The sequence below is a fragment of the Chiloscyllium plagiosum genome, unplaced genomic scaffold (genome assembly GCF_037043375.1).
Source record: "Chiloscyllium plagiosum isolate Xiang-an unplaced genomic scaffold, Cpla_swu_hap1 HiC_scaffold_27, whole genome shotgun sequence".
NCBI lineage: Eukaryota > Metazoa > Chordata > Chondrichthyes > Orectolobiformes > Hemiscylliidae > Chiloscyllium > Chiloscyllium plagiosum.
The window spans coordinates 43,148,204-43,169,118 of NW_028270165.1; the positions used below are offsets into that span (position 1 = coordinate 43,148,204).

Here is a 20,915-nt window from a genome sequence, read left to right on the forward strand (position 1 = left end):
AAATTCAATGCAGGAGGAGGGATAACTTGAGCCAGCACCCAGCCCATATCCCTCCGAAACCTTCCTATTCATATACCCATCCAGATGCCTTTTAAATGTTGCAATTGCACTAGCCTCCTCCACTTCCTCCAGCAGCTCATTCCATACTCTTACCACTCTCTGCATGAAAAAGTTGCCGCTTACATCTCCTTTAAATCTTTCCCCTCTCACCCTAAACCTATGTTCTAGAGTTATCAACTACCCCACCCCAGGGAGAAGACTTGGTCTATTTATTCTATCCGTGCACCTCATCATTTTAAAACCTTTATAAGGTCACCCCTCAGCGTCCGACTCTCCACGGAAAACCGCCAGCATGTTTAACTTCTTCGTATAGCTCAAATCCCTCAACCCTAGCATGGGATGTTACCTGTGTTTTATGATAGAAGCAACATATGTGGTTAATTGGTCTGCCATCTCTTTGTTCCACATGAGAACTTTGCCTGCTATTGTTTTCTCTAATTTTTTTTCCTCTTCACATACCCCATTTTCCCCTTTTGACCAATCCTTTTGTTGAAACCTGAACTGCTCCCAGTCTTCAGATCTGCTACTTTATTTTTAACCAATTTGTACACCACTCCTTTGGATCTAGTCCTATCCATCATGTCCCTTGTTAGCTGTGGCTGTGCCACCTTCTGTGTTTTATTTTTTCAGACAGGAATGGACAACTGTTGCAGTTCCTCCAGGTGCTCTTTAAATGTTTGTCATTTCTTTCAATAATGTTCCTTCATTTGTTGTGGCCTGATTGTGCCTCTGCCGTTGTAATTTCCTTGCTTTAGATTTAAGTTCCCAGTCGCAGAATCACCTCTGTTCCTCTCCATTTTAATGGAAAGTTCTCTCACTCAGTTCTTCACTATTCCGCAAGAGGCTTCTTACAGCTACATTGCCAATTATTCCCTTCTCATGAAGAAATTAATATTTTGGAATTAAATTGCCATTGTTCAGCAGAACCATAGCCACTTTTGGAATGTTGTGTGCAGTTCTGGTCTCAGTCCTATCAGAAGGATGTTGTGAAACTTGAAAGGGTTCAGAAAAGATTTACAAGGATGTTGCCAGGGTTGGGGGGTTTGAGTGAAATGGAGAGGCCAAGCAGACTGAGGCTGTTTCCCCTTGCGCGCTGGAGGCTGAAGTTGATAAAATCATGAGAGGCATGGATGGGGTCAATAGTCAAGGTCTTTTCCTTGAGATGGGATACTCCAGAATGTAAGGGTAATAGGTTCAGGGTGGGCAGGTGGGGTGGGGAAGGGAAGGTTTAAAAGGGACGGAAGGGGCAACTTTTTCATTCAGAGGGCGGTGTGTGTAAGGAATGAGCTGCCAGAGGAAGTGGTGGAGGCTGGTGCAATCACAACATTTAAAAGGTATCTGGATGGGTATATGAATAGGAAGGGGTTAAAGGAAAATGGGCCAAGTGCTGGCAAACGGGCCTAGATTGTTTCTGGATACCTGATCGGCATGTTAACTTTCTCTCTGGTGTCGGTGTAATACCTTGATGTCTCCTTTTCTCCCCTTTCCAGGGGATGTTAACCATTTCGTGTTTCATTGTTCGTCAAGAAGCTGCATTGCAGGTTCACCCTGAATTGACACAGTATTTGTTTCCCAAAATCAGACCTGTTCAGTCTCAGCAGTATTCCAATATTGGGAAAGATATTAACTTTCAGGTGGAGTTATCCAAAATTCAGAGAGATGTCAGACTTGACATTTTTGCTTTTCTGCCCCTGTAAGATCCTGAATCAGCACCTTCAGGAGAATTAGCGCGGAGTGAGAACAGAGGGGGAGAGAAGAGAGAGAGTGGGATGATGCTTTCAATTTTGTGGAGTAACAAAAGAAAAGAACGTTCTGCAGAAAGTAGAGTTGCTTGTTCTGAATTTCTACCCTGCACTGACAGTGATGATTTTTGTAATCTCTTTTCACAGAAGTTTCAAAATCAACAGATGAAGGACTTATGCTTGAAACATCGACTCTCCTGCTCCTCGGATGCTGCCTGACCTGCTGCGCTTTTCCAGCACCGCACTTTTCGACACTGAGTGTCCAGTGTCTGCAGTCCTCACTTTGATGTCAATGTCTGACAGTCACTCAATCCATTGGGAACGCAACAATTTTCGACTGTGATTCTGTGAGAAGGAGCAAAGCTTTTTAGTTCCTGTTTCTGTATGTTTTCAGAATCAGTGGGACTGGATGAGAGACCGTACTGTTGCAGTGCACTGAGTGTGGAGCCAGAAATAGTTATACAGCCTGGAAAGAGGGATTCACGGCAGGGAGGGGCTCTACACATTTTTGTGCGTAGGTTTGGCCATGGGAAAACCTGAGCGATCCCGCCCCGTAGAGAAACCATGTAAGGGTGGTGACTGTGGGAAAAGTTTCCATTTCCCGTCTGCCCTGGAGACTCAACGGCGCACTCACACCGGGGAGAGGCCGTTCCCCTGCACAGAGTGCGGTAAGGCCTTCAGCAATTCCTCTGACCTGTTGAAGCACCAACGGGTCCACACGGGGGAGAGGCCCTTCAGCTGTCCCAAATGCAGGAAGGGCTTTACGCAGGCCTCCAGTCTGCTGACCCACCGGCAGGTCCACACCGGGGAGAGGCCGTTCCTTTGCACCAAGTGCAGGAAGGCCTTTAGCAATTCCTCAGGCCTGCTGAGGCATCAGCGGGGCCACACGGGGGAGAGGCCCTTCAGCTGCCCTGAGTGTGGGAAGGTATTTAGCAATTCCTCCGACAGACTGAAGCACCAGCGGGTCCACACTGGAGAGAAGCCCTTCAGCTGCCCCAAATGCGGGAAGGGCATTACCCATGCCTCCACCTTGCTGACCCACCGGCGGGTCCACACCGGGGAGAGGCCCTTCACCTGCCCCGAGTGCGGGAAAGCCTTCAGCAATTCATCCGACAGACTGAAGCACCAGCGGGTCCATACTGGGGAGAGACCCTTCAGCTGCCCTGAGTGTGGGAAGGGCTTTACACAGGCCTCCACCCTGCTGGTCCACCAGCGGGTCCACACTGGGGAGTGGCCATTCACCTGCTCTCAGTGTGGGAAGGGATTCACCCACTCTTCCCACCTGCAGAGGCACCAGCGAGTTCACATTCCATGGCAGGGGGATTGAAGGAGCAATGGCAGAGTCCCTTTATCGACTGGACCCCTGGGTTTGAATCCCGTTGTGGCAGATGGCGGAATTGGAATTCGGTCAGAAGTCTGGAGTTCGGAATCTAACGATGAAACCATTTTTGGGGGTGGGGGCGGGGGCGTGAGATCCCCCATCTGAATCACTCATGCCCTTTTTAGGAAAGGAAACTGCCGTTGCAGGAAAGGATTCACTCATTTGTCCCAGCTGCATCCTTTACCCGGGTGGCCTACATGTGACTCCAGACCCAGAGCAGTGTGGTTGACTCCCCCACCTGCAGAAATGAACAGGGAGAAACTTACTTGGCTGCAGGGTCTGGGTTGAAATTGCTGAGTGAGGCAATACTTCCTATGGGTTAAGGCTGTACCAAGGATCCAATTACAAAGGGACAACTTGGTGGTGACTAATAGTAAAGAAAGTGGGGGGTGGGGAGACTGTGTACTCTTTGACCTTGAGCTGTTTTTTAAAAAAATAAGCTACTTTTTCTACGCCTTTTTGCTGGGGGGATCTGAAGTGGTAACAAAGTTGGGTCTTGATAAAGGTTACCTGAACTTACTGCCGGGTTCAGACTTTCATTGAAAGCTTTGAGCTCCAAGAGGTTTTTGTTTTAAAGCTGCTCATTTCTTTCAGCCTCCTGCGCTAAGTTTCCAATGTCATGTATCAGATGGAGCAGTGAATGAGTAGCTGGTATCATTAAAAATTGTAAATTTTTCATGTGTGCAGGTACTGCGTCATTTCATCAGCATTGTAAGGTTTACTGGCAGCACCGGGAGGTGTGGGCTGCCTTCACTAGAAATGATGTGGAGGAGCCAGAGATGGACTGGGTTGGATCAAGTTAAATAAATCACACATCAGGCTATAGTGCTTTATTTGGAACCACTAGCTTTCGGAGCGCTGCTCCGTCATCAGAAAGCTGTGGAACAGGATCATAAGGCAGAATTTATAGCAAAAGATCACAGTATAGTGCAAATGATCGGATATATTGAACAAACCTAGATTGTTGTGAAGTCTTTTGTCTTTTAGAATAGATTGCAAATTTTAGTTCATTAATGTGTAAATTCCAGAAAGTCTTTGAAGTCAGATTCTCGAGATGACTTAAGGTTTTATATAAATAGGTTTCATCTCAGTTCAGACAATAATGAAATGTGTGAGGTTTGAGTCAGTCTGTATCCCAATCTTGAATCAGACTGGTTCTATTTCCAAAGTAGGAATTTACAAATATTACATGTATCAACTGCCTGCAGGTTGTTTGCTTTTTGATCAAAATTGAATGTATCTGCAAATGCAAATTCACCCCATAGACCTGTGTGTGTATGAGAGAGTGTGTGTGCATGAGAGAGTTTGTGTCTGTTTGCGTGTGTGTATGCTTGAAGCGTGAGTGTGATGGAGGAGAAGCCTGTGAGAGGGTGTGAGTGTCTCAGAGAGAGCATGTGTATGAGAGAGGTATGGATAAAAGCGAGGGGTTGCATTTGGCTAAAACAAGGAAGGGCAGGATTTGTATAGTTAATGATAGGGCCCTGGGTTGCGTTGTAGAACAGAGACATGGTGGGTTTCAGGTACATTGTTCTATGAAAGTTGCATCATTGGTAGACAGGGTGGTTAAGAGGCGTTCATTACACTTGCCTTCGTTGTTCACAGCGTTGTGTATAGGAGTTGGGACATCACGTTGTTAAGACCACTTTCAGAGTACTGAGTACAGATTTTTTTGCCCTGTTATAGCATGTCGGAGAAATTTGCCCAATAAGTTAGAGATCACAAAGCGCGGTTCAAAGTGAAATTGACAAACACTTTATTACAAGCAATGTCACTGGAAGAGAACCTGACTAGGCTGACACAGAATTGACAGTCTGTACAGGTAGATCAGAATTTCTCTTCTAAGAGCTGAGGATGAGACCAGTTTTTATAATAATGCTGTATAATAAGGCTGATTAAGAAATGGGGAATATACAATGTATCTGGAAATGGAGTAATCTAGTTACAAGGATGCTAATTGGAAAACCGTTATCAGATGAATGTCCTGTTCCTTCACTCAGTGTAACATCCTGACTATCGATGGTTCCATTCCTCTTCACAGGTAGGTGTTAACTTCTCCTCTGAAGTGGTGAGGTGCTTCCATTTCTTGTTCTGGAAGCAAGTCCTTGCTGGTGCCTCTCTGTCTGACCTGCTCTTTGTGTGGCTTTGGTATTGTTGGGTTGTGAAACTGTCCTTGGGGCTTTGAGATACCTGTGGTGCTCTGTCATTGTAGTGAGGTTGAAGTGCATTCCTTTGTCCGTGTGCTGTCAGGTTTGGCTTGCGAGCCTGCATGGGCATTCTGGGTATTTTAGGTACAGTTTGGCCAATTTTGCTTTTGTGGGCCTATTGTGGGTTGGCAGAGTGGCAGATCTTTTTCCACAATTTCCCCCCCTTTTCTTTTTGTTTTGCTCAGGGGAGGGATGAGAAGGGGCAATGTAGCCGGAGCCAGGGGGATTGTCGGGTGGGGGTCTCAGTATCAGACAGATAGCTCTCTGTGTCCGAGTCTGGTCCAGGAGAGGCTATTTTAGGGGCAGGGATGTTCTCCCAGTGGATCTGTGCTAGCTGAGTGGTGAGGGGGACCGAGGGTAACAGAATTGTACATAGGTGTGAACAGCACAGTCGGATAGCCATGGCTAGCACTCTAAGCCTGGCAATGATAGTGATGAGGGCTATCAGTCCCTGCAGTCAGGCTCTGCGCGTGCACTCTTTCACAGCGAGTAGGTAGTCCAGGGCTATCGTGTTCTGCAGAGTCACAGTACAGATGGCAACAGCCTCCACATTCAGCTGGGCGAATACGTCTGCTGTGGAGTTTGCCACCTCCTGTACTGTGACAGCGAGTTTGTGGGCTTCTACCTGTAACTGTAAAGTTGCCGAGTGGGGTGACATCAGGTAGAGAGCTGCTTCAATGGCAGCAACGGCTCGTCTGCTGCCTGGCACGGGCTTTGGGAAGGGAGGGGACTGGGAGTGATAAATTAATGGTACCGCATACCCAACATTGCAGCTCCCTGTCCAGGACAGCAGTAGGCTTTGTGGCCACAGATAAAATAGGTGCCATTGTCAGTCTGGAGATGGAGTGTCTGGGTCCCTGTCCAGCTGGTGAGGAAGGTGGTATTCTGGGTGATCTTGTTGAGGACCTGTCGGTTTAAAATGCTGCCTTCTGCAGTGGATCGGCGTGCTGCGGGAGTTAGGAGCAGTGAGTCAGTGCACCGGCTCCAGTCAGCCTCCCATCCAGATGGCTGTGTGTGTTTCAAACAGATGGAACCTGCAGGTGGCCCGTGTGTGTTAGTGTCAGCAATGGTCAGGGCTGGGGGCTCATGGGAGAGGTTGTAGGCCGGGTAAAAGCACCCTTTATATTTTTCCAGGTGGTAACCTGCAGACCTCCAGCGGGCTGGACTGTTGCCCCCATATTTGGTCATTGATGGTGGTATTTTGAGTGTGGTAACTTCAGGGGACCTGTCTGGCTCCAGGCACCATTCCACCATGTCAGAGATATTTAAGGGGATTGAGGCTAAGGAAATACCCCCCCGTGAGAGTGGACAGGGACCTAGTGCAGACCCAGCAGCGGGTCTCATTAAATCGCATACCCATGAGCCATTTTGAGGAAGGTGTTGGCCTGCACATCACAGTGGGTTATGAAATGTGCTGCCCCTTGGGCCTGTTTACCAGCAAGCCACAGTGTGATGGTCAGACAGATCAGATGGTGATGGCTGCCGCGAGTAGCTGGATTCATCCTGTGTTCGGAATGGTGCCTTCCTCTGTGTGGTCCCTGTTCAGAGGTTGTGGAGCCCTCTTGCAGCGGGTGGTATGTGTCCATTCGGGCCATCCTTCCGGTTTCACAGCAGTCCGGTTTGTCATCAGGATCAGGTACAGACCTTTCCACCGAGGGGAGAGAGAATCTTTTTCTAGTGATTTGATCGTGACATAGTCCCCAGGTCAGAACAGATGAATGGGCAATGATTGGGGTGTGGGCAATGCAGCCCTGACCTGGTTGTGTGAGCACTAATGCTCCTGCTAAGGGCCTGGACATACTCTAGTGGGGCCTCTTGTGTCAGAAGCAGGGCTGTGTCTGTGGTGAGTGTCAGGGGTCTGGTGGCAGTGGGCATAGGTTGCCCCATAAGTACTTGAAAAGGGGTGAGCACAGCTGTTCAGTTTGGCTGCGTATGTGTAGCATAGAGGGCAAGTGGCAAGGCGTCTGACCAGGTCAGTCCTGTTTTCTGGGTGGTTTTAGTCAGTGTGGTCTTCAGGATGCCATTCATCCGCTCGACCATGCCTGACAACGGGTTGGTTGGGGATGGGGTGTCGCTGTGGTATCCCTAGTGTCTCGCTAATGCTGGTCACAAGCTAAGCCGTGAGTGAGTCCCCCTCTCCGTCTCTATGCTACACGGAACTCCAGATCTGGGGATGACATCCTTTAGGAGGCATTTTACTACCATACATGCATCATCCTTTCTTATGGGAAATGCTTCGACCCATTTGGAGAACATGTCTCTGATGACCAGGATGTACTTGTAACCCTGTTTTGGGGGCATGTGTGTGAAGTCAATCTGTAAGAGGCTGAAAGGCCCCTCAGGAACTGGCAGGTACTTGGCAACTGGCTTCCCTGCATTGTTCTGCAGGCAGATGAGGCACTGTGACAGCAGGACTTGGGCAGCGGCAGTGAATCCTGGTGCATACACACTGTAACGCAGTCCTGGTATCATGCCCCTCTTGCCTGTATGGCCAATGCTGTGGGCTGTTGGGGCCCGTGTGTGGAGGTGGGCACTTGGGCAAATGATGCGGCCATCAGGGCGTATTAGCAGGTTGAGGGAAGGAGATTGTGTGGCCCCAGTGCAGGCCCAACTGTCCTTTTCCTGCTGTGGAGCAGTTTCTTGGGTAGCTTGCACAGCCTCCATGGGGTCAGGGAATACTGGGGCCTGCGCTATTCTGGGAGCCTCCAGGATGTAGATGGCGGGGTGCATGCAACTTCCGGGCTGCTGTGTCAGCTGAGGCATTCCCGAGGGTGACCGGGTCAGTGGCAGAGGCATGGGCACGGCATTTGATAATTGCTGGGGCTGAGGGTAACAGGGCTGCTTCCAGGAGATCAGAAATTAGCGTAGCGTGTTGTAGTGGCCTCCCTGCTGACGTGATGAAGCCTCTCTGTTTCCAGAATGTGCCAAAATCGTGGATGACTCCGGCATATCTGGAGTCAGGATAAATGTTTGCTGTGTGTCCTTTAGCAATGACACCAGCCCTAGTAAGTACAAACAGCTCTGCAGCTTGTGCAGATGTGCCATTTGGCAGTGCAGCTGACTCTAGAACTGTGAAAGGAGTGCAGAGGGCACATCCTGCCAGTGTGCAGTGGTCTGAGGGCCTCAAGGATGATCCATATGTATAGAATATGAGGTCAGAGTTGTCTAGAGGTGTTTCAGAGAGGTCAGGGCATGGGGCAACGACCTGCTGGACAAGGTCTAAACAGTTGTGTTCATCCGTAATAGTGGTCAGAGTGAGTGGGAGCAGGGTGGTGGGGTTCAGGGCAGGGGTACGTTGTAGGGACAGGATGGCTTTGGATAGTAAAGCAACCTCATATCCAATTCTCTGGGTGGCAGTGAAATGTTGCTGCTGGAAATGGAGTAATCTAGTTACAATGATGCTAATCGGAAAACAGTTATCAGAGGAATGTCCTAATTCTCTACACAAAGCAACATTCTGACAGTATCGATGGATCAGGAGCTTCCATTCCTCTTCGCAGGTAGGTGCTAATGTCTCCTTTGAAGCAGTGAGGTGCTTCCATTGTCCTGTCCTGGCAGCAATGCTCTTGCTGGTGCCTCTCTGTCTGACCTGTCTTTTGTGTGGTTTTGGTATTGCTGGGTTGTGAAACTGCCCTCAGGGCTTTGGGATAGCTGTGGTACTCTGTCATTGTTAGTGGGTGCTTGAGGTGTACAGGTATTCCCTTGTCTGCAAGTGCTGTCTAGTTTCGCTTGTCAGCCTGCTTGGTCCCTGCTAAGATATTCTGGGTGTTTTGGTACAGTTTGGCCAATTTTGCTTTTGTGGGCCTATTGTGGGTTGCCAGGGTGGCAGATCTTTTCCCACATACAATTACCAGGAATACTTGGAATCCTGAGAAGGATTCAAGTGAATCCTAGAGAGATGTTGCATCCCTTGGACTATTCCCAGAAAGTGAATGAACTATCAAGACTCCAGTTAATTGGTAATTTTTATTTGTTTAAAAATGTGAAAACTTAATGAAGAGTTCTTCCAGTTAATCACTGGGTATTCAAATTTCTCTTCAGAATTAAAGATCGTAACAAAACTGGGTATCATTGTGGGATGTTGAATCTGTAGTATGTGCTTGGTAAAATTTGGATGAACAATATTTCAAAGTGAATTTTATCATGTTAAGTACTAAGACTTTCTGGAGAGGAAAGATTTGTCCTTGTGTGTTTTGCAACACTTAATCAAGGTCAGTTCAATAGAATACGCAGACAGGTTGATGCTCGAGTTGAGAGCTGTGGCAAAATATCAGAAATAATGCAGGCAGTAGCACGGCAATTAGGGTTAGAAAGTTAGCTAAAAGAATTATAAAAACAGGTTGGAAAGTTTTGTCAGCTTTTCTTAAAAAAAGTTAACAAAATGAGTCTGGGGATTCAGTAACGGAGGAATAAAGAGATGGCACATGAATTGAAAAGAGTTTGAATCTGACTTCACTAGAGAGGATACAAATAACACCCTGGAACTAGTTGTAAATCAGGAATTGAAAGGGAGGGAGGAACTGAAGAAAATTACAATCACCAAGGAATTAGTCCTGAGTAAACTGTTGGAACTACGAGCTGATAAGTCCCGGGTATTTGAAGGAATTCATCCTAGACTCTTAAAGAGAAATTAGCGAGTGAAATAAGACCATAAGACATAGGAGTGGAAGTAAGGCCATTCGGCCCATCGAGTCCACTCCGCCATTCAATCATGGCTGATGGGCATTTCAACTCTACTTACCCGCATTCTCCCCGCAATAGTTAATGTATTGGTTTTAATTTTCCAAACCTCATTAGTTTCAGGGATGGTTTCTTTAGATTGGAAACATCCTTTCTTCAAAAAGGGAGACAGAGAACAGGAAACTGCAGACCATTTAACTTAACATATGTAATGGGGAAAATGTTCAAAGCTATTATCAAAGATATTATGACAGGGCACTTGTATAAGTTCAAGGTGAATGTGTTTTTGTCAATGGGAAATAATGTTGTAATAATTTTTTGAAGAACGGCCTCTCCGCACTGCGACTGAGCTGATGAATCTCCAAGGCCCACAGGGAATGGAATCCCTTCCCTCAGTCCCCACATTTCCACAACTTCTCCGCCGTTCTGGTGACTGTTTGGCTGTGTGTTTCCGATAAACAATTGAAAGTGTGATCACACTCAGGAAACGTGTACAGTCACTCTCTCCTGCGAATAGTGTAATGTTTCTTCAGTCTGTGTAACTGGTTAAAGCGCTGCCCATAGTCAGCTCACGGGGAGACTCTCTCAACAAGGGGAAAAGACGTACAAAGGTTGAGCAGCGAGACAAAATGCAAAAGCAATAAAATGTAGAACCACGGGGAAAACATATTGTGGCTCGACCCCTTTTTTTCCCATTGGCATTTGGACACTTAACATCTGCCAGTAACACCAGCATCCCGATAGAGCATACAGCGCATGTTTGCCGGTGTCAGCAACGCCATGCGCATGCTCGCCGGGTGTCAGCAAAACACTGGGCATGCTCATCGCAGTCCGCACAAAAAGGCGCGCGATCTTCTTTTGATCGACCAATAGGAAGTCCAGGAGGACCGGAAGGAGTCTAGTCCTCCTGCCAATCAGAGCCACCCCATTGTCTGAATGCGGAAGTTGGACCCTGAGTTTCTGAAGCTGCTGCTACAGCTCCTGTTTCTCTGAGTGAAGATTGAGCTTCACCCCAGACTGCAATCTCCTTCCTCTGTCCAACATCTGTAAGTACTGCACTCTCTTTTCTCACCACCTTTTCCAATTCTTTATTTTCATTCAGGGCTTCAGTTGTTGACTTGCAGCAACTGAAAGGAAAGGGAGTGAATCGGGGTGGACAGACTCTGGAAACGTTGTTCCACGTCTGTGTCGCAATTGGCAAAATAGACAGGCAGGAGACTGGAAGAACAAGCCAGGTAGCATCAGGAGGTGGAGAAGTCGACGTTTCAGGGGTAACCCTTCTTCAGGATTGGGGATGGGTGCAGATAAAGAGTGTCCTTGGGGCAGGGTGGTGAATTGGGGATAGGTGAAAGGTCTGACCTGGTTGGTGAATGGGAGGAATAAATCTGGTTCGTGACAGTGATGAGTGGAAATGAGGGGGAGGAGCTGAGAAGGGAGTCGTTGGGGGTGGGTGGCGGGAATGGGAAGTGAGGTTATTTGAGACTGGAGAACTTAATGTTGAGTCCTCTAGGCTATCGGCTGCCCAGGCGGAAGATGAGGTGTTGTTCCTCCAATTTACTATTTGGTTCATTGTGGCAATGGAGAAAGATAGTCTTTTCAGAAAGGGAGTGGGAAGGGGAATTAAAGTGGGCAGTGACTGTGGACCTGCCTGCGACGTTCAGCAAACCGTTCCCAAGTTTATGCTCAGTCTCCCCAATGTAGAGAAGACTACAATTGGAAAACATGAGAAAAAGAGTACAACAATGTGAAGTTGTGAAAAAGAGCAGAAAGGAAGTGTATTATTTAAATGGTGATATACTGAGATGTGGAGAAAGTGAGATATGCAGATACTGGTGATTAGAGTCAGTAAGTGTGGCGCTGGAAAAGCACAGCAGGTCAGACAGCATCTGAGGGGCAGGACAGTCGATGTTTCAGGCACAAGGGAATAGGGAATGATATGTGGATATAGAAAGGGGGTTCAGTGTCTTTCTACACCAGTCACTGCCAGTTGTTAGACAGGTGCAGCAAGCAATCAGCAAAGCAAGTGGTATATTGACAAGAGGAATTGTGTTCAGAATTGTGGATGCCTTCCTGCAGTTAGGGGTCATTGAATATATTCAAGGCTGAGTTCATCTGAGTTTTGAGCAACAATAAAGTGGATGTTTATGGGAGAAAGCAAGAAAATGTTTTTAAGACAAGTACAGAACAGTTACAGAGTCATACAGCACAGAAACAGACCATTCAGTCCAACTAGACCACGCTGAATATATTCACAAACTAATCTAGTCCCACCTACCAGTATTTGGCCCATATCCCTCCGAACCTTTCCTATTCATGTAATTAACCAAATGTCTTTTGAAAGTAACATCACTTCCTCTGGACATTCAGTCCACACATGAACTACTGTATTGAAAAAAAAAGCTGCCTCAAGTCTTTTCAAAACCTTTCTCCTCTCTCCTTTCAAAATTTGCTGCCTAATCCTGAAACCCCCACCTGAGGGAAATGACACCTGCCAATCACCTCATGTATACTTCTCATGATTTTATAAACCTCTATAAGGTCACTTCTCAACCTCCTGTGCACCAGTGAAGAAAGTCCCAGCCTATCCACCGAGATGTAGGAAGATTCATTTCCAGTTATGGTCTGTTCAATGCTGGTTCAGGCTCCAAAGACCAAATGACCAACTCCTGCTCCCAATTCTCACGGTCTGTGTCCAAAGTTAAAAATCAAAAACACAGGATTATGGTCCAACAGGTTTATTTGGAAGCACTAGCTTTCAGACTGCTGCTCCTTCATCGGGTGGTTGTGAAGAATAAGATTGTAAGACACTGAATTTATAGCAAAAGTTTACAGTGGGATGTAACTGAAATTATATATTGAAAAAGACCTGGGTTATTGTTAAGTCTCTCCTCTTTTAGAATAACCATGTTGGTTTTAGTTCTTTCATATGTAAATAGCAAAACCTTTTTTAAAAGTTACAATCCCAATTGGTATCATGTTGTCTCAGATAACGTATTGAAGGTGTGAGTTTCCCTGTGTGAGGCTGTCTGTACCACAATGGATATATTGATTCTAATCTTAAAAAATGGATTAACAGAATCTTACTTGGATTCATGCAGTTTGTGTCCAGGACAGCAAGAGACCGTCAGATATAGGAACAGCAATTAGGCCATTCAGCCCATTGGGTTTGCTCATACCATTCAATCGTGGCTGTTAAGTTTCTTATCCACATTCTCCTGCTTTTTCCCCGTAACCCTCGATCCCCTTGATACTCAAGAACCTATCTATCTCAGTCTTAAATATCCTCAGTGACCTGGCCTCCACAGCCTTCTGTGGCAGTTAATTCCATAGATTCATTACTCTCTGGCTGAAGACGTTTCTCCTTATCTCCAATGTAAAGGCTCTTCCCTTTACTCTAAGACTGTGCCTCGAGCCGTAGTCTCTCCTCCCAATGGAAAGATCTTCCCAACGTCCACTCTGTCCAGGCCGTTCAGTATTCTGAATGTTTCAATTAGATCTCCCCTGAGTGTGGGCCTGTTAAACAGCATGAACCAGACCCTTCAGGATGAGATACAGCAGGGATTAGGTTCTACAAAGTGAGAAGGGAGGGAGTGTGTGTGGGATGGAGATTTTCAGCTTTGAGAGAATAAGAGAGGAAGCAGAATTCACTATAAATTAGAATTGATCGGATGGTCCAATAGGCCAAGGAGTGGCAGATGGAGTTTAATTTAGAGAAATGAGGTTTTCCATTTTGGTCAAGCAATCCAGGCAGGACTGGCACAGTGAAGGGGAGTGTTGCAGAACAAAGAGACCTTGGAGTGCAGGTTCATAGCTCCTTGAAAGTGGAGTCGCAGGTAGACAGGATAGTGAAGAATGTGTTTGGTATGCTTTCCTTTATTGGTCAGAGCATTGTGTGTAGGCATTGGGAGATCATGTTGTGGCTGTACATTGGTAAGGCGACTTTTGGAATAGTGCGTCCAGTTCCGGTCTCCCTGCTTTCGGAAAGAACTTGTGAAACTTTGAGAGGGGTCGGAAAAGATTTGCGAGGATGTTGCTAGACTTGGAGGGTTTGAAGTACCCTGGAGAATCGGAGGCTGAGGGGCAGCCATATAGAGGTTTATAACGGGCATGGATAGGGTGAATATCCAAGGTCTTTTCCCCAAGGTAGGAGAGTCCAAAACTAGAGGGCATATGTTTGAGGTGAGAGGGGAATGATTTAAAAGGGCCCTGAGGGGCAACTTTTTCACGCAGAGGGTTGTGCATGTATGGAACGAGCTGCCAGACGAAGTGGTGAGGCTGGTACAATTATCTTTAAAATGCATCTGGCTGGATACATGAATAGGAATGGTTTAGAACCATAAGAGCCATATGCTGGCAAATGGGACTAGATTAATTTCGGATATCGGTTTGGCACAGACGAGTTTGACCAAAGGGTCTGTTTCCGTGCTGTATGACTAATTGTCTTCGGTGAAAGCAGGAGTGTGGTTGTGAAAACTGGACTTTCAGAGCAACTTTCAAAGATTTCTTTGCCCTTACTGGGAGCAGAAGAAGTTACAATGAAATATTTGATTTGTGAGAGAGCAACTGAGTGAGCGTGGACATTTGGGATTTTGGTGGAAAGTGGGAATTCATTGCACTGTGGGGATCAATCCCTCCTTATCCAGTCATTTCAGCTGGTGGATGAGACTCGGCAGTTCATGCAGGCAGTCAATCCAGATAATATTTTATAAATTCCTGCTTTGGAAATAGAAACAGTCTGACTCAAGACTGAGATACAGGCAAACTCTGACCTCATACCTTTAATGCATTGTCTGAGCTGAGATGCCACCTTTTGTTGTAAAGCCTTATGTTATCTTGAGAGGGTGCCTTACAGGAAGTTCTGGGATTTACATATTAATGATACCTGCAATCCATTCTAAAAGATGAAAGACTTAACAATCCAGATTTGTTCAATATATCATTTCAGTGGCAGGCCACAAATGTCTTTCCATAAATTCTGTGCCTTATGGTCTTATTCTCCACAACCACCTGATGAAGGAGCAGTGCTCCGAACGATTGTTCTTCCAAATAAACCTGTTGGACTATAACCCGGGTTTGTGTGATTTTTAACTTTGCCCAGGTTAGGGTGGATTGACCATGCTAAATTAGGCAAAGTGCTCAGGGATGTGCAGGTGAGGGTGGATTGGCCGTGTTAAAGTACCCATCGTGCCCAAGGAGGTGCAGGTTTGTGTGGGTTAGCCATGCTAACTTACACATAGTGTCCAGGGATGTGCAAGGTAGGGTGGATTGGCCAAAGGATATGGGCCAAGTGCTGGCAAATGGGACTAAATTGATTTACAATATCTGGTCAGCACAGATGAATTGGACCAAAAGGTCTGTTACTGTGGGGTATATCTTAATGACTCTGGCTTTCTACTAAAGTTTGCCACGTCTCTTCTGTTCAGTTTCTCTCTGGTGTCTGTGTTCATACCTTGATGTGTCTGGTTATTCCTCAAGCTGCATTCCCGATTCATCCTGAATTGACACCTTTTGTTTTGCTTCCCAAAATCAGACCTCCTCGCTCTCAGTAGTATCCCAATGTTGTGAAAGATGTTAACTTTCAGGTGGAGTTATCCAATATGTAAGTCTTGACGTTTTTGCTGTTCTGATCCTGAATCAGCACCTTCAGGAGAATTACTTTGAGCGGAGTGAGATCAGAGGGGGAGAGAGAGAGAGAGAGAAGGATGTTGCTTTCAATTTTGTGGAATAACAAAAGAAAAGAATGCTCCATAGCTTGTTCTGAATTTCTACCCTGCATTGACAGTGATGACTTTTGTAATCTCTTTTTCCAGAGTATTTGAAGATCCGAAAACAGAAGTTTCAAAATGAACAGATGAAGGCCTTATGCCAGAAATGTTGACTCTGCTGCTTCTTGGATGCTGCCTGACCTGCTGTGCTTTTCCAGCGCCGCACTGTTCAACACTGATTCTCCCCCATCTGCGGTCCTCACTTTCACCTCAATATCTGACAGTCACTCAATCGATTGGGGCAGCCACGATTTTTTATTACAATTCTGTGAGAAGGAGCAAAGCTTGTTGGTTCCTATTTCAGTACATTTTCATTATCAGTGGGTCTGGATGAGAGACCCTACTGTTGATGCGCAGGGAGTGTGGAGCCTGAAACTGTTCTCCGGCCTGGAAAGAGGAACTCACATGCGTTTCCTTGTGGCTGAAGCTTCGGACATGGAGAAACCGTGGAAGTGTGGTAACTGTGGGAAAGGCTTCCGTACTCCGTCTGACCTGGAGATTCATCGGCGCATCCACACCGGGGAGAGGCCGTTTTCCTGTCCCAAGTGCGGGAAGGGCTTTACCCAGGTCTCTGCCCTGCTTAGGCACCAGCGGATCCACACGGGGGAGAGGCCTTTCAGCTGCCCTGAGTGTGGGAAGGCCTTCAGCGATTCATCCTCCCTACTGACCCACCGGCGAGTCCACACAGGGGAGAGGCCCTTCAGCTGCCCCGAGTGCGGGAAGGCCTTCAGCCGTTCCTCCAATTTGCTGACCCACCAGCGGGTCCACACAGGGGAGAGGCCCTTCAGCTGTCCTGATTGCGGGAAGGCCTTCAGCTATTCCTCCTCCCTGCTGACCCACCGGCGAGTCCATACGGGGGAGAGGCCCTTCTGCTGTCCCGAGTGTGGGAAGGCTTTCACTCGCTCCTCCCACCTCCGGAGCCACCAGCGACTTCACGTGCCATCGCAGGGGGACTGACAAAGCGACTGCCGAGTGCCGTTCTCAACTGGACTATTAACCCAGTTCTGGGATCTGTTGGGTTTGAATACCACCGCGGCAGATGGCGGAATTGGAATATGGTCAGAATCTAATGATGAAACCATTTTCTGTGGGGGGGGGGGGGGGGGGGGGGGGGGTTGGGGGAAAGAAAACCCCCAATCTGATTCACGCCCTTTTTAGGGAAGGAAACTGCCGTAGTGGGAAAGGATTCACTCAGTCGTCCCAGATGCATCCTTTACCTGGTCTGGCCTACACGTGACTCCAGACCCACAGCAATCTGTTTCACTCCACACTGCCCCCGTTCCGGGCCCCACTGGTTAAGGCTGTACCAAGGATCCAATTACAAAGGGACAACTCTGTGCTGACCGATAGTAAAGAAAGTGAGGTGGGGTGGGGGGGGGGGGGGGGGGGGAGTGTGTACGCTTTGACCTTGAGCTGTTTAAAAAACTGCTAATTTTTTACATCATTTTGCTGGCGGGGGGGGGGCGTGGGGGGGGATCTGAAGCTGTAACAAAGTTGGGTCACAATAAAAATTACCTGAACTTACTGCTGGGCTCAGACCAACATTGAAAGCTATGAGCTCCAGATGGTTTTTTTGTTTTAAAGCTGCTCATTTCTTCCAGCCTCTTGCACTAAGTTTCTAATGTCATGTATCAGATGGAGCAGTGAATGAGTAGCTAGTATCATTAGAAATTGTAAATTTTTAAGGAGTACAGGTACTGCATCGTTTCATCAACATTGTAAAGGTTACTGGCTGCACTGGGAGGTGTGTGCTGTGTTCACTCGAAACTCTTATCTTTAAAATTGAGAATGGCTAAAATGATATATTCAGAAACTTCATTGAAGTCTAAACGCATTTAAATTTTTTAAAAGAGCTGCTGAAATCTTTCTGAAACTTGCACTGGAATATGTGCAGTTAGGCCATAGCTCAGGACAGGCTGTAAGGGGTGAATGACCTATTCCTCATTTTGTGAAATTGGTTTCAACTATGTAGACACAGTTATAGAGTTGGAGAGCCTGAAACAAACCCTTCAGTCCATACCTTAAATGAATCTAGTGGCCCATTTGCCAGCATTTGGCCTATGTTCATCTGTACCCTTCCTATGCATATCCCCATCCAGGTGCCTTTTAAATGTTGTAATTGTACCAGCCTCCACCACTACTGCTGGCAGGTCATTCCATACACACACCACCCTCTGCGTGAAAATGTTGCCCCTCTGGTCCCTTTCCCCACTCACCTTCAACCTATGCCCCTTTAGTACTGGACCTTGGGTATTCACCCTATCCATGCCCCTTACAAATGTCTATAATTTTAAGGAGGAGAAAATGAGGACTGCAAATGCCAGACCTCATTTTCCACCGCCCCCCCCGCCCCACTTTATGCCAGTCCCGTGCCTTCAACTCAGCACGCCCTCTTGACCTGTCCATCAACTTTTCAGTCTATCAGCTCCACCCACTTCTCCAACCTATCCATCGCCAAACCGTTACTACCTGATGCCTGGAGGAGGAACACCTCATATTCTGCCTTGCGACCCTGCAACCACACAGGACAAATGTGGATTTCAACAGTTTCCTCACCTCCCCCACTTTATCCCAGTCTCAAGCCTCCAACATGGCGCTGCCCCTTCTGACCTGTCCATCATTTTTTCCTATCTATCTGCACCATAACCCCCTCCGAACTATCATCTTGCCACCCCAACCCCCACCTCACACACACATATATATATATATACACACACACACACATACCTACCTTCATCTACCTATGGCATTCTCAGCGACCTTGTCCCCCTATCCCACCCTCTTACCATTTATCCGGCCCACAAGCTTCGTTCCTGATGAAAGGCTTATGCCCAAAACGTCAATTCTCCTGCTCCTTCGCTGCTGCCTGACCTGCTCTCGTTTTCCAGCACCACACACTCGGCATAATTTCAAGTTAATTGGAGGAAGGTTTCAGGGAGATGTCAGAGTAGTTTCTCTACTCAGATAGTGGTGGCTGTGTGAAATGCACTGTCAACAGTGGTATTAGAGTCAGATACATTAGGGACATTTAATCGACTCTTGGATAGGTACATGAAAGTTAGTACAATAAATGGTATGTAGGTCAGTCTGATCTTAGAGGAGGATAAAGGGCCGGTATTCATCGATTGCTGAAGGACCTGTACCGTGCTATGTACCTAAGTAGAGTTAAAAGTTTTGTTTTATCAGCAGTACAGTCAGATCCGAGCAAACCAAGGACATGCAGGTTATACTGCGCTTAGACAGAGTGAGGCACACAGGGTTACAGCTGCACAAGAGGTGCGCAGAAGCAAGGTCAACATTAGATTTCAAATTGGAGAGCTCCATTCAGCAGTCTAATAATGGTAGGGAAGAAGCTATTCTTGAACCTGTTGGTACATGTGTTCAAGCTTCTGTATCTTCTGCCTGACAGAAGATGGTGCAGGAGATCATTCCCGGGGTGGGAGGGGTCTTTAAGGTTGGTAGCATTTCCACGACAACGAGAAGTGTAGATGGATTTCATGGGTGGGAGGTTGGCTTCCGTGATGGACTGTGCTGTGCACACCACCTTCTGTAGTTTCTTCCGGTCCTGGGCAGAGCAGTTGCCGTAGCAGGACGTGATGCATCCAGATTCAATGCTTTCTATGGTGCATCTGTAAATGTTGGTGAGTGTCATTATGGACATGCCGAATTTCTTGAGCATCCTGAGGAAGAAAAGGCGTAGTTGTGCCTTCTTGACCGTTGCATGTGTAGGTTTAGATATTTAGCCACTCCTTTCTCATTCTGACTAACTCCTTTACTTGATGCAGTCACAATCAGTTTCATACCTTGTGCTAATCTCTTTTGAAGGTCTTCTTCAGAAGGATAAAATATTATGAGGGGCAAAGGTAGTGTACATACATAATATGAAATCTTTAAACTTGAATTCATTTTAAAGAGCACAACAACGTATTTATGGTAAAAATGGGTAAACTTAACAGGTTTTATGAAGGGTGAAAGTGGGAAGTATGTGGAGGTGCATGTTAAAACAGGACCGAGTCTGCATGGCTTTGACAACAGGAGGTCATGTCTGACAAATCTATTAGGATTCTTTGAGCAGGTAATGAGTAAGTTAGACAAAGGGAGAGCCAGTGGACGTGAGTGATTTGGATTTCCAGAAGGCCTTTGACAAGGTGCCGTGCAGGAGGCTGCTAAGTAAGATCAGAGTCCCTGGTGTAGGAGCAAGGTACTGGCACGGATAGAGGATTGGCTGACTGGCAGAAGGCAGAGAGTTGGCATAAAGGGGTCTTTGGAGTTCCAAAGGGGGTCCATGCTGAGAATGCTTGGACAGGTCAGGAGAATGGACAGAGAAGGGGCAGATGGAATACAATGTGGTAAAGTCTGAGGTTATGCACTTTGGTGGGAAGACCAGAAACAGAGACTGTTTTCAAAATGCGAAAGGCTTCGGAAATGTGAAACAGAAAGGGATTGGGGAATCCCAGCTCAGGCGGAGGATTGTACCATTCATTCCGGGTGGTGTGGAAAGGATCGTACCATTGAGACTTTGGAGGATTGTACCCTTAATGGCTGTGGGGGAGTAAAGGTTTATACCATTCAGAGGGGGACGATTGAATCATTCGAAGGTGGAGGGGTGTGCAGGAGGAAAAGGGGCGGGGAGGATTGTACCATTCACATCACGGGGTGTGGATTATACCATTCACAGAGAGAATTATTTAGTTTTATTTTTCAGAATTTCCAGGATACAGGACATATGCCAATTTTCCCCACTAGAAATCGACTGAAACTGGGTGCACTAAAAAATTCCAGCAGGAAGATTATCAGTAAAAAGGTCTCGTTTCGGTCATAGCAGTTATAGACTCAGAGTCACACCGCACAGAAACAGACACTTCAGTTTAACTCATCCATGCCGACCAGATGTTCCAATCTGGCCCAGTCCCAAGTTCCAGCATTTGCTCCATATTCCTCTAAATCCGAACTATTCATCTAGACACCTTTTAAATGTTGTAATTGTACCCACCTCCACCACTACCTCTGGCTGCTCATGCCATACACGCTCTACCTTCTGCGTGAGAACGTTGCCCCTTAGTTCCTTTTTAAATCTTTCCCC

The 20,915-nt window shown here is 46.8% G+C and overlaps 1 protein-coding gene across 1 annotated transcript; it reads left to right on the plus strand.

Moving 5' to 3' along the window:
* The first annotated feature begins 1,997 nt into the window (after positions 1-1,997).
* On the plus strand, positions 1,998-16,789 carry LOC148143800 (uncharacterized). The gene is made up of 2 exons (XM_087975267.1): positions 1,998-3,108; positions 16,349-16,789. The coding sequence occupies exons 1-2, from the start codon at positions 2,329-2,331 to the stop codon at positions 16,787-16,789; spliced, it is 1,221 nt and encodes a 406-aa protein (XP_087831393.1). The 5' UTR covers positions 1,998-2,328.
* The last annotated feature ends 4,126 nt before the right edge of the window (positions 16,790-20,915 follow it).